The sequence below is a fragment of the Vipera ursinii genome, assembly GCF_947247035.1.
Source record: "Vipera ursinii genome assembly, chromosome: 1".
NCBI classification, from domain to species: Eukaryota; Metazoa; Chordata; class Lepidosauria; order Squamata; family Viperidae; genus Vipera; species Vipera ursinii.
Window position 1 is genome coordinate 337240195 of NC_139512.1, and position 13164 is coordinate 337253358.

Genomic DNA, 13164 nt, shown 5'->3' on the forward strand with positions numbered 1-13164 from the left:
CCGGCCGCCCTATTTAGAGTGGTCCGCTCCCTTTTAAGTCAAGAGACGGGAGAGGACCCCCTACATGGACGGGCTGAGGAATTTAGTAAATATCTGGTGGACAAAATTGCTCAGATTCGGGCTGGTCTGGACTCTGACTGGGCAGTATCTAACGAGAGGAAAACGATGAAGTTGGCCGAGTACATTTGGGAAGAGTTCGATCCTGTGACTCCAGATGAAGTGGACAAGATCATGGGGAAACTAAGTGCCGCCACATGTTTGTTGGACCCGTGTCCCTCCTGGCTTGTCTATGCATCCCGGGAGGTTACACGAGGCTGGCTCCTAGCAGTTATCAATGCCTCACTGAGTGAAGGGTACTTCCCTGCCGCCTTGAAAGAGGCGGTGGTAAGGCCCCTCCTCAAGAAACCGGCACTGGACCCAGCTGTTCTAAACAACTTCCGTCCTGTCTCCAACCTTCGCTTCCTTGCGAAGGTCGTTGAGAGCGTGGTGGCACGACAGCTCCCTTTGAACCTGGAGGAAGCTGAATATCTAGATCTGCACCAATCGGGTTTCAGACCCGGGCACAGCACGGAGACGGCATTGGTCGCACTGGTGAATGATCTCTGGCGGGCCCGAGACAGGGGTTATTCCTCTGTCCTGGTCCTATTAGATCTATCAGCGGCTTTTGATACCATCGACCATGGTATCTTACTGCGTCGTCTTGAGGGGCTGGGAGTGGGAGGCACCGTTCTGCGGTGGTTCTCCTCCTACCTCTCGGACCGTTCGCAGACGGTGTTAGCAGGAGGGCAGAGGTCAAGCCCTAGGCCTCTTAATTGTGGAGTGCCTCAGGGTTCGGTGCTCTCGCCCCTCCTGTTCAACATCTATATGAAGCCGCTGGGAGAGATCATCCGTAGCTTCGGGGTGAAATATCATCAATATGCTGATGATACCCAGCTATTCATCTCCACCCCGAACCAACCCAGTGATGCCCTCGATGTGATGTCCCGTTGCCTGGAAGCAGTACATATTTGGATGGGAGAAAACAGGCTTCGACTCAACCCGGCCAAGACTGAGTGGCTGTACATACCGTCATCTCGTTTAGTCCAAGAGGTTCCATCTCTGACTATAGGAGGAGAGATGTTACCTCCCATTGATAGAGCACGCAAGCTGGGCGTCCTCCTAGACTCACGACTCAGTTTTGAAGATCATATTGGAGTCGTGGCTAGAGGGGCATTTGCACAGATTCGTCTTATATACCAATTGCGCCCCTTTTTGGACCGAGATGCCCTACGTACAGTCACCCATGCACTCGTCACCTCCCGTATTGATTACTGCCCTTGAAGACCACCCGGAGGCTTCAGCTGGTGCAGAATGCAGCTGCACGGGTTGTGATGGGAGCACCCCGATACTCCCATATTACACCCCTCCTGCGTGAGCTACATTGGCTACCAGTTGCCCTCCGGGTGAGATTTAAGGTGCTGGTACTTACCTTTAAAGCCCTACATGGCTTAGGTCCGGGATACCTGCAGGACCATCTGCTGCCGGGAACAAATTCCCATTGTCCAGTACGCTCACACAGAGAAGGCCTCCTCAGGGTACCATCAGCTAGGCAATGTCGGCTGGCGACCCCCAGGGGGAGGGCCTTCTCTGTGGGAGCACCAACCCTATGGAATCAGCTCCCCCCTGAGCTTCGGAGGGCCCAAAACCTCCAATCCTTTCGCCGCGGCCTCAAAACACACCTGTTCCACCAGGCTGACCTGGACTGACAAGTATTGTAATTAATTTATATTTAGAATTTTTAATTTATTTTTAATTTCTTTAATTTTAATTTATTGCACAGATGATTTCAATTTTATTTTTATCTTGATTTCTGTACTTATTATATGTTTTGTTGTTAGCCGCCCTGAGTCCTTCGGGAGATAGGGCGGGATATAAATCCCATCAATAAATAAATAAATAAATAAACATGAACTACTGTAACTAAGTTGTTTGTGTCCAGAAAAGGGTTAAAAGGTGCTGTTTGGTGCTTCTAACTAGAGAGGTTATTATCATCACTATCCATGACAAGGATGCTGCCAAGAAGAATTTGAAACTGTGACTTGTTTTTCTGGAGAATAGCAACTTTACAGTTCATGCAAACTGTTTAAGTCCTATACCACAGAACCATCCATCTGCAATGCTATAATTATTGTAATAGTAATTATAATAATATATTATGAGAGAGAAAGTATGCTTTTAGCTGAGCTTGACTTTTAATAATGTCATAGTTAAATTTTCTTGGCAGTTATCCGGAAGTGGTCACTATCTTTGTCGTCATACAGGAAAACTTTTTTTTTTAACTTCACAGTCTAACCACAGTCCTGGGATTTCCCATGTCAGTGCCAACCACAGCCTGCTTCAGTTTCTGACTTCAAGAGCCACTAGGTGCTGCTGCCTAGGTAGAACTCCTCTTGTTATAAATAGAATCCTATTAATTTAATAATTATTTTATTTACTGCTGCATAAGCTGTGATTTCAGCTTTTGCGACTACTTAATTCAGGGATGGTGAGGATGTAATCATAAAATAAACATAATATTTCCTGAATATTTAGTGCTGCTGCTGAATCCCCATAGGTACAGAGATGAAAACCTCTTGCTTCAGAGAAGGTCTGTCAAAATGGGAAGTTACTGATTATTAAAAGCTTACGGTTTTTAATACAATTTGTTGGTTGGAAAAGATAGCAATAGCAAAAGTATTTGGACTCATATACCACTTCACAGTGCTTTACAGCCCTCTTTAAGTGGTTTACAGAGTCAGCATATTGCCCCCAACAATCTGAGTCCTCATTTTACCCACCTCGGAAGGATGGAAGGCTGAGTCATCAACCTTGAGCCGGTGAGGATCGAACCCCTGGCAGTCAGTAGAATCAGCCTGCAATACTGCATTCTAACCACTACACCACCCCATGATGCTCTTTCTACCTGTTATCTCAATAGTTCTTGACACACGAATCGTGGTAGATCATTGTACCCTCAAGCTACCCTGTGACCACCACAAGCCTATTCTTCTATTTTCTTCTATTTTACTAGGAGGAGCTGCCACAAAGAAGAGGGGTGTGTGTGTCAATCTATTTTCCAAAGCACCAAAAGGCAGGATAAGAAACAACAGATGGAAACTAATCAAGAAGAGAAGCTACCTAGAACCAAGGAGAAATTTCCTAACATTGAGAACAATTAACTAGTGGAATTTATTTATTTATTTTATTTATTTATTTGCCTTATTTGCCTGAATGGCTTGCCTTCAGAGGTTATGGGTGCTCCATCACTGGAGGCTTTTAAAAAGAGTCTGGAAAGCCACTTGTCTGGAATTGTATAGGGTTTCCTGCTTGAGCAGGGGGTTGGACTGGCTCTAGAAGGCCTCCAAGACCCTTTCAACTCTGTATATTCTAGGTCTAGGAAGTTCAAAACCTTGCATGGAATGACATGCATGTTGTAGCCAGAATGATCCACTAGATGGCAGCCTCTTTCCTGGATGGCTCTGACGGGCTGAATCATAGACATGGAAAAGGAAAGAGTGATGCTCAAGGTGACTCTGCTTTCAACACATTTGAATTCCACCCACGCCTCACCTCCACTTCTGAGGAGAAATAAAGACTGCCCATAGAAATCAATGGAAAAATCCAGACTTTCACCGCAACTACCACTGACTAATACATTGAATGGTTTCAAAAAAGTCTTTCCCATTCTTTCCGACACTGCTCAGTTCATGTGTAAAAAAAAATGATAAACATTAATAAATGCAGTCAAGCTGTGTGTAAGATAATGGAACAAAAGATGAGCACTATTTTATTCTTCCATTGGAAATTATGTTTCTGCCTTTCTTGTAAAAATGAAAATGATGTCTCAAAATCCAATGGAGAAATCAAGCTGCTATCATAACTAGGCAGCAGGACCTATGTAGCAACAACCCTCTCACTTAAAATCTTTCTTCTTTCTCCCACTATGTAACTAAAGCCCATATTCTTTCACTTCCTTCCGTTATATATTCAAGATGGACAGTATTTAATATGTATTTGTTATGTATATGTAGGGGTGTGGGTCTATACATATATGTATATAGTATTGTTAGGTATGTGTCATGTATGTATTCTATTTTGAGAGCGGGCAACTAAATTTCATTTTTGATGTGTGCCGTTCTGCCCACAGTAAAAAAAAAGACAATAAAGGTTATATTATCTTATATTTTCCCAAAGGGTAGACTATAGAAAGAAGGAAGTTATATTGTAAGCTAGTAACCTAACTTAAAAACTAGAATTAGAAGCCACTTCTTTATTATTATTTATTATTATTATTTAAATTTCTATACCGCCCTTCTCCCAAGGGACTCAGGGCGGTTCACAGGGCATATATAAATAACGATACAAAAGTTAAAAGGAAATTAAACCAGTGCCCAATTAAAATGCAACAATAATAAAATACTAAAAAACCAATTAAAAACCCATATTCCCCCATCAGGCCAGACCAGCTAATTCAAATAAGTGGGTCTTCAACCCACGGCGGAAGGATCGGAGGTCTGATGCCATCCGGAGCTCAACCGGCAGTTGGTTCCATAATGCCGGAGCACCCACAGAGAAGGCCCTCCCCCTGGGGGCCACCAGTCGACATTCCCTGACCGGAGGCACCCTGAGGAGGCCCTCTCTGTGGGCACGCACTGGGCGGAGGGAAGTTGACGCCGGCAGCAGGTGGTCCTCAAGGTAACCCGGACCCATGCCATGTAAGGACTTAAAGATCATGACCAGGACCTTGAACCTCACCCGGAAGACAACTGGTAGCCAATGCAGCTCGCGGAGCAAAGGTGTAACATGGGAGTACCGGGAAACTCCCAAGACAACTCTCGCGGCCGCATTCTGTACCAGTTGGAGCCTCCAAGTGGTCTTCAAGGGAAGCCCTATGTAGAGAGAATTACAGTAGTCAAGGCGAGAGGTCACGAGCGCATGAGTGACCATACACAGGGCATCCCGGTCCAGATAGGGCCGCAACTGGCGCACCAGGCGAACCTGGGCGAAAGCCCCCCTAGTCACGGCCACTATATGATCTTCCAAGGTAAGCTGTGAATCTAGGAGGACTCCCAAGTTGCGAGCCCTATCCACGGAGGGTAAGAGCTCACCCCCCCATAGACAGCGATGGAACATTTTGGATGTCCCGGGATGCCGGAATGTACAGCCACTCAGTCTTGTCAGGGTTGAGTTGAAGTCTGTTCCTCCCCATCCAGACCCGAACCGCCTCCAGGCAACGGGACATCACAGCGAGGGCATCACTGGGGTGGTTTGGGGTCGAAATGAAAAGTTGGGTATCATCGGCGTATTGATGATACCCAACTGCAAAACCATGAATGATCTCACCCAGCGGTTTCATATAGATGTTGAACAGGAGAGGCGAGAGAACCGACCCCTGAGGAACACCACAAACGAGAGACCTAGGGGCCGATCTCTGCCCCCCTGCCAACACCGACTGCGAGCGTCCCAGGAGATAGGAGGAGAACCACTGAAGAACTGTGCCTCCCACTCCCAATCCCCTGAGACGCCGCAGCAAGATACCATGGTCGATGGTATCGAAAGCCGCCGAGAGGTCTAATAGGACTAGGACAGAGGAATATCCCCTATCCCGAGCCCTCCAGAGATCATTCACCAGAGCGACCAATGCCGTCTCCGTGCTGTACCCGGGCCTGAAACCCGATTGGTACGGGTCCACTCTTTTCTTTGCACCCTTTCCATTTATTGATTGCTTTTCTATCTTTCAAAATGAAATATTGTTTTATTCTGTTCAACATTTAATAAAAAATTTATATATAGTTAAAAAAAGAATAGGGAAGATAGAACATCACTGTGCCTGGAACATCCAGCTTGTACATCTAAACAAACCTAGATAATTCATCCTTTGTAAAAATGGCAACTGCAGAGGCAGTAAAAACAGGGAAGAGAAGGAAGGCTTTCTGGGCTGAAGTGTTGGATTTCAAGATAGCTCAGAGCCCATGTTACACATTTGTTTCTGGATTTTACTTTGAGCCCAAAAGCCACCGATGAGGCGCACCAAAGGAAAAACACATCAGAACTGATGCTCCTGCCCCTTGATTTTAATGCAGGATAGACATTTGGGCAGAACTTCAGGGACTGGAAAATAGCGCACAGTCTCACTATCTTGCTTGGTGAAACCAGACGGTGCTGTGGTTTCCTTAAATCCCTTCAACTGCTTGACTCCCCATTGCCAACTCACTTCTTCAATAAAAAACAGATGACAGGCTGAAACAGTCCAGGAAAAAGTGGTAGAAAGCAGTATTCTACAATTCCTAAAGCTCTCTGGAGAGCAGATCAGGTGCACCTAGGAAAGATGCAGTATTTAGTACCTAAAGAGGAGGTGCTCAAAATCCATCCTGTTTGATCCTACACTTCTTTATTTGAAGCTATCCATGTGACCTTCCTCCATATCTCAGATTCTTTTTTTTTTGAAGAACACAAGAAGCAACCATCAAGCTTAGCATCCTGGTCCCACAAAGACAAGAATAAAAATTGTCAGGAATTCTGGGAGTTGAAGTCCATGAGTCATAAAAAAGTCGAGGTTGCCTACCCCTGGTCTAGGTAGAAAGTCTGGAAGAGTTAACATGGTTTGTCCAGTAGCTAAAAAAAGAGAAGAGAGGTACATTTTTGAGGACAGAAGAAAGGGCTGAAGGCGGAGGATGGATTCCTTCTTCCTGTGCCTAGTTCCTCCATGCATGGAGGCATGATTGTTACAGTCAATTCACAAAGCATCAGGTGAAAAGACCCCAAAGGAGCAGCAACAAGTGGAGAAGAATCAGGCATCTCCCCATATTTCCTCTCTCCAAACCGCACCTTTCTGCCAGTTTTTGTTAAAGCAGATGGCAACATTTGGTTGACCTCAGCAGATCTCAAATAGGGTTGGGCCTGATAAGAACTTAGATGACCCATCACCAGGAAATCCCGAAGTTGAAGATTGCACTAGGAAGTAAAAAGTCTCTCTTTGAGGGAGACGGGCTGCTCAGAAATGTGAAAAATAAATAAAGAAAAAGAAGAAAGAAAAAAAAATGTCACTGGAAGATAAATGATATACCATTTTCATCCTGTTTCCAAGAAAACAACATGGATGTGTCAGTGAAGTCAAAATTAAGCTCAAAGCAAGAGAATTTCCTTTTTCTCTGCCAATTCTAAGTTATTCCACAGAAGATTCTTGGTGCCTTATTTAATTTAGTCTGTACATTCTTTATCCTCCTAAATTTACTTCAGCTTCAGTTCCAGCTTCAATTCTACTTCAAGCTCATCTAAAGAAGATGAACCAACTCACCGTAAGCTGCTGCTTTAGCAGCTACTTTGGCAGCTACGGCTGCTGCTACTGCTGGTCCACCGGCACCTGAAGGAAAGAAAAAGGTGAGAGAAGGATACTTTTCTTACTACCTTTGGGGTGCTGATGTCAACAAGAAAAGATGTTCCTACTCTATCTGGATCATGGAGGGGTGGATTTCAGAAAGTCATGGCTGTGATGGCGGAGGTAGCATGGTTGTGGAGAGCACATTTAGTTGGGCTAAATGAGCCTTACACCTGCATATATTCCCATAGCCATCTAAAACAGAGGTGCCTAAAGTCTTGTTGGACCTCCAAATCCAATGGCATAGGCTCTTCAGCGCTCCATACCCTACTGACCATAAGGGGCATAGGATATAGAGGGAGAGTTAATGTTTAATGTGTCCCCCTCTTTGTTAATGTGTCACCTCCTCTTTGTTAATCTGCAGTCATTTCCATCTAGCTTTTCTCTCAGGGACACATACACAGACATTATCTTGGACTTCCTTCCTAGTAGGATGTAGCTAGCTAGGGACTAGGCTTGGCCTATCCCTATTGTACTTCCTGTATATACATCTCCATTATGTTTTAGTTATAATACCTGCTTCACTAATCATTGATCACATCAATGTGGGTCTCAGGAATGCCCACGTGCACTCACAGAATGCTTCAACCTCCACAAGGTTTATGAGTCCAGGGTCTTTCTGCTGAGCTCTGACTTCCAAATATGGCTGGGCTTATCCACTTCTGTGATGGAACTTCAAGGCAAAGTGAGGATGACTCCTCATGACCAGCTAGTTCTGGATCATTTCAGATGCACTCTACTTTTTTAGGTGAGGGAGAGAGAAGCAATGGGCCTCCAATTTTGCTGGACATGCATCAGCCCTAGCCAAGGTGCCAAGGATAATGAAAGTTGGACATGGCCATCTTCTTCATAGCTGACTTATAATATCTGGGAGTGACTAGGCCTCCAGTAGGTAGGGGCAGAATTTGGGCAATATAGATCTTAATGTTATTCATCGTAGTTTTATTGATATCATGGTAGCCCATAATGAACTGTCCTTATTCTCAGGCAGTCATCCAGCAAGATATATTTGATATATCTTTCCAATATATAGGAAATTACCTATTCCTCCTGGAACACCACCAGCACCAGGCAACAACCCTCCTCCACCAAGGGTCCCAATTCCAGGGATGGTGCCTGCTCCAGGCAGAAGTCCAGCACCTTGTGAGAGAAAAGGAGGGATGCATATTGGCCAAAGTTCCTAGTACTTTGACTCCCAGCAGAATGGAGGGCAAATATTTCTTATCCCGGCATAATCCATCTAAGACATTTGACCTCCATGTCTCCCAACCTCGAGTTACTGTGGATCTCAAGGTCTGAAAAGAGAGGTTCTCTGCAGGATTGAATTCTATAGAAGGAACATCTCCTTTTTTATAGCCAAGAAAGTACTATTAAGGCACTTTGTTCCAAAAATTTTAAAAATTAGAGCAAATATTCTTTAGGTGATGGAGGTTCAGTGACTTGTTTAGGCAGTGGATACTCTTGTATGACGTTGTAGGTTCAAGAAAGTATGAACAAACAAGAATAACAAATAAAAAGATAATTTAAAAATGGCTAAAGTCTCATGAGGTTTCACGTGATAATCCACAGATATTTGAGATTTAGCCACGTTTTTTTAAGTTGTAATTTAACAGTTATGATTAGGAGCCCTAGGGACCACAGAGGCTGCATAGGTTCTAAAACATTAAATATTTATTCACCCTGGAAATCCTGCAGGGTGAATTTTGAGTACGTACTGCAGAAATGCTGGTGGTTCTTTTTGGTTCGTTACTTACCATATTTTGCGGCTGCCTTAGCAGCGGCAGCCTGAGCTCCTACACCTGCAGAAGAAAGCAGACGAACCTCAGACATTTTTGTGGGGGTTTGCTTTCATTTTTTATTCTAGTGGCTTGCCCTGTCTGGTGCCCTGTCACTAGGGTATAAAATGAGAGAAAGCCCCACTTCCTACTAGTATTGATGCCTTACCAGTTTGGTAATGAAACATCTACAAGAAAACAATCGAGCTTAGAGAACACCCAGGACCCCTCAGTTCCTCTCTGTCCTATATTCTGATGAACAAAATCAAGACAGAGTCATCTGAGTTTTATTTTTTTCTTCTGCTGGCTTCAATCTCTTGACTCTGTGATTGCTTCACCATGTCCATCCTTAAATATTCTTTCATACCTTCCAAGGTCATCTCTAAATTCCTTTACAGATACATTGCCAAACACCATCAATCAGCAAAATCTGGAGCGCCACAGGCTCCTCACACCCCTGGCATTCTCTGACTATGTCACAATGCCATATTTGCCCTGAGCTGTAAGACAATAAGACAGGGCTTCGCTAACACTCTTGTCTGACCTTTAGCCAAACACACAAAGACATTTACCTGTACCCGTTGGATAGCCAGGTTTCCCTCCAATTCCTCCAGCATATGCACCAGCTCCCCCACCTAAAACCACAGAGAGAAGGCAGATCTTCTTGAAAATAGGTATTAATATTTTTGTCTAATACAAAATATAAAGAAAATTGGAGGGAAAAGAAGACACTGGGGCTCTTCTTGATAAAAACACCTCCCACATATTGAAAAGTGGGATTATGTCTCCTTCAACTCATCCCTGTTGTCTTAGAGAGACAGAGATCTCTTAGTTCCTAATATTTGTATGCCTTCCCCAACCCGGTCCTTTCCAAATGTATTAGACCTCTACAACCATAATCCCAAGGCAGCTGGAAGGTACAGGATGGGGGAAAGGCTGTTCTGCATCTAATTACGGAACTAGATCTAATTTCATTCCACTCTTATGCTTGTCATTCTGTGGGCAGCAGGCTCAGAAGATTTGTAGATAATTTTCATTTCTGCCTCCTATCCAAAACCACAATTCCAATCAAAGCCATGAGACCTAGAACTAGATTCAAACCAAATGACATAAATTGGTAAGGAAAACTTGCTCACATTCTTAGGCTTACTATGAAGCCTGATGCCAAGCTTCCTTTTAAATGGATGGCTTACCTGGTCCATTATTAATTCCTTATTCAAAACAGTTATATAGCTGCCCGTTTTAAAAACAGATCTGGGTGGCTTACAACTGACAAAACAATATATAAAACAGTAACAAATTAACGGAAACAAAAGCAGACACAGAAAAACTGCTCTGATGCACCCACATTATTGTCCCATCTTGACCTCACCCTATTCCAAAGCCTCTTCCTGAGGGAAGAATCAGGTTTTAATGCTCTCTAGGGGGCCCATCAGTTCTTAAGGCAGAGGCTGCAAGGAAAAGGCACAGTTCCTAGGTCCCATAAGATGGCAATGTTTAAGGGAAGAAAACTGAAGTGTGCCCAATGCATCAACTCTAGTGGGATGGACACATATCTTCAGAGAGGCAAATAACCTGGTCCCACACCATGTAGGGCTTTAAAAGTAATAACCAGCACCTTAGACTGCACCCTAAAAAAAACTGGGAGCCAACACAGCTTCTGCAACAGGGGTGTAATATGAGTGGAACTGGGGACAACTCAATACAGTATGCATTGCTGCATTTTGGACCCTTCGTAACTTTTGGGTGGACTTCATGAGTAGCCCCATTTAGAGCATGCATCAGTAATCCAAACTGGAAGTGACCAAAGTGTGAATGACTATGAGCAAGGCCTCCTGATCTAGGAAAGAGCACAACTGGTATACAAGACAGAGTTGTGCAATGTGGAATCCAGTTGATAATTTAGTTGATTTAAGGTCTCAAGCAGTGCCCATTTCTATCAAGCCCCAGACATTGCTTGCTGCACAACCTCTGAGTAAAGGATTTAGAATGGAAGAATGTCAAGAGGACTCACCGAAAGTCGGCTTGCCAGCACCATAAGGCTTACCATAGTAACTACCTGGAAAGAGAACCATTTGATCAGAACATGCATACAGGAAGCTGGTCCCTTACTGAGACAGACTATTGCTCCAATTAGGATAGAATACAGTCTTGTGGGCTGCTAGGAGTGTTTCTCAACCTTGCAACTCAAAAATTGTGGACTTCAACTCTCAGAATGCCACAGTCAGTCATGGCTGGCTGAGGAATTCTAGAAGTTGAAGTTTGTACATTTTAGAGTTGCTCATTATATTAGGCCAAACCTATAATTTACAAGCCACAACTGTTTCACACAAGAGACTTTATTTTGGGCTTGCAATGTTATGTAAAGAGAGAGAGAGAGAGAGAAAGAGAGAGAGAGAGAGATCACCTTCTAATGTAGTCAATATATATAGATTATTTGGACAAATGTTTCAGAGATGTGTAAAGCAATTTGCTAAATTCTGGATTAAGAATCACCTGGGAGTTTTGGTGCCTTGATGGGATAACCCAGAGGTAGGCCTGGTTGCTGTCCACCTCCAATTCCTCCAAGTCCTGTAACATGAAGAAGAGGGCTGACAGGAGAAAGGTCACAAACTAACAATGACCTAATACATTTTCCTCCTGCACTTTGTAGCCAGGAACCAGAATAGATTGGTCTCTTCCTCAGCTACCACAGAACCAGGGTATATATGTGGTGCAGCCCTATTTTTTTAAAAAAAAATACAACCTACCAGGGATTCCAGCAAAGGCTCCTGTTCCAGCTCCTGAAAGAGGAGAAGGGGAAAGCATGTTAGAAATTGGACATAGCAGTATGAATATGCCAAAAGAAAAGGAGGGGGAAAACCCCCAGTACTGTAGGTAGAGTGTAGGATATTTCAAAACGTATCTGAGTTATAAAGGATTTTAAGATATATGATATTTTTCTATTCATTCTACATACTGTATACAGGTACTGTAGTCATTGGTTAACGATGGCAATTGGGAAGGAATTTCTGTCACTATGATCATTAAGCAAGGACATTGTGTGGTTACCACTTGAGACCTCCTGTCAGCTTCCTTACGGATTTTGCTAGGGGGGGGGTCATCAAAGAAGGTTGCAAATGGTGATCAGATGACCAAGGGGTGTTGCAACATCATAACTGCAAGCTGGGTGTACAGTACACAGTCACGTGACGTGGGGATGCTGCAGCCAATGATTGGTCATAACTGCTACTCATTCAGCACTCTCATAAGCTTGAACACTCATTGGCATGGTCATTAAATAAGGTTCACCTGTAATGTGATTGGTTTTGGTCTTTTCAGAAATCAGGTGTTTGCAGATATTATGTTGCGCTCTTACAAGTGCATCTATGCACATGCACATACATTGAGGCACACACATCTATGCACACACAGAGACAGAGCTAAGTAAATCACAGTATGAATTAGAAGGGCAGTTCTTAAAGAGTGGTCTAGGGAACCCTGTGTCAAGTCAAAGGAATAAATATTTTACAACTCTTCTGTTTTATTTTCTAATACAGTAAATATCAAGAGATACAGTCCACATAAACCAAAACTCTTCGGAGTCCTCAATCAATTTTAAGACCATAAAGGGGTCCTGAGACCAAAATGTTTGAGAATCACTGAATTATAAGATCCTAACAAAACCTTGTTATAAACAATAACGTTTGGAGTAGAAATGCCACTTACCTGGGACTTTCTGTTTGACACCTGTTCCAGTTGGCACTCCTGGCAAGACTCCTACACCAGGATAGCGGAATCCTGAGATTTACAGAAACAGCAGCTTTACGGTTTTATTTAACAAAGTAACAGAGTTGGAAGGGACCTTGGAGGTCTTCTAGTCCAGCGTTTCCCAACCTTAGGAACTTGAAGATGCGTGGACTTCAACTCCCAGAATTCCCCAGCCAGCATAGCATAGCTGGCTGGGGAATTCTGGGAGTTGAAGTCCACGCATCTTCAAGTTCCTAAGGTTGG

The 13164-nt window shown here is 43.8% G+C and overlaps 1 protein-coding gene across 2 annotated transcripts in view; it reads right to left on the reverse strand.

Moving 5' to 3' along the window:
* The window catches only part of ELN (elastin), a 92422-nt gene that overhangs the window by 23794 nt on the left and 55464 nt on the right, over positions 1-13164 (reverse strand). For both annotated transcript variants that reach the window (XM_083376458.1, XM_083376457.1), the window contains 8 exons: positions 12880-12951; positions 11922-11954; positions 11668-11742; positions 11186-11230; positions 9744-9806; positions 9151-9195; positions 8438-8536; positions 7316-7381 (listed from right to left, as the gene is read on the reverse strand). In XM_083376458.1, coding sequence (XP_083232584.1) covers positions 7316-7381; positions 8438-8536; positions 9151-9195; positions 9744-9806; positions 11186-11230; positions 11668-11742; positions 11922-11954; positions 12880-12951 — 498 coding nt within the window. The remainder of the gene's footprint in view (positions 1-7315; positions 7382-8437; positions 8537-9150; positions 9196-9743; positions 9807-11185; positions 11231-11667; positions 11743-11921; positions 11955-12879; positions 12952-13164) is intronic.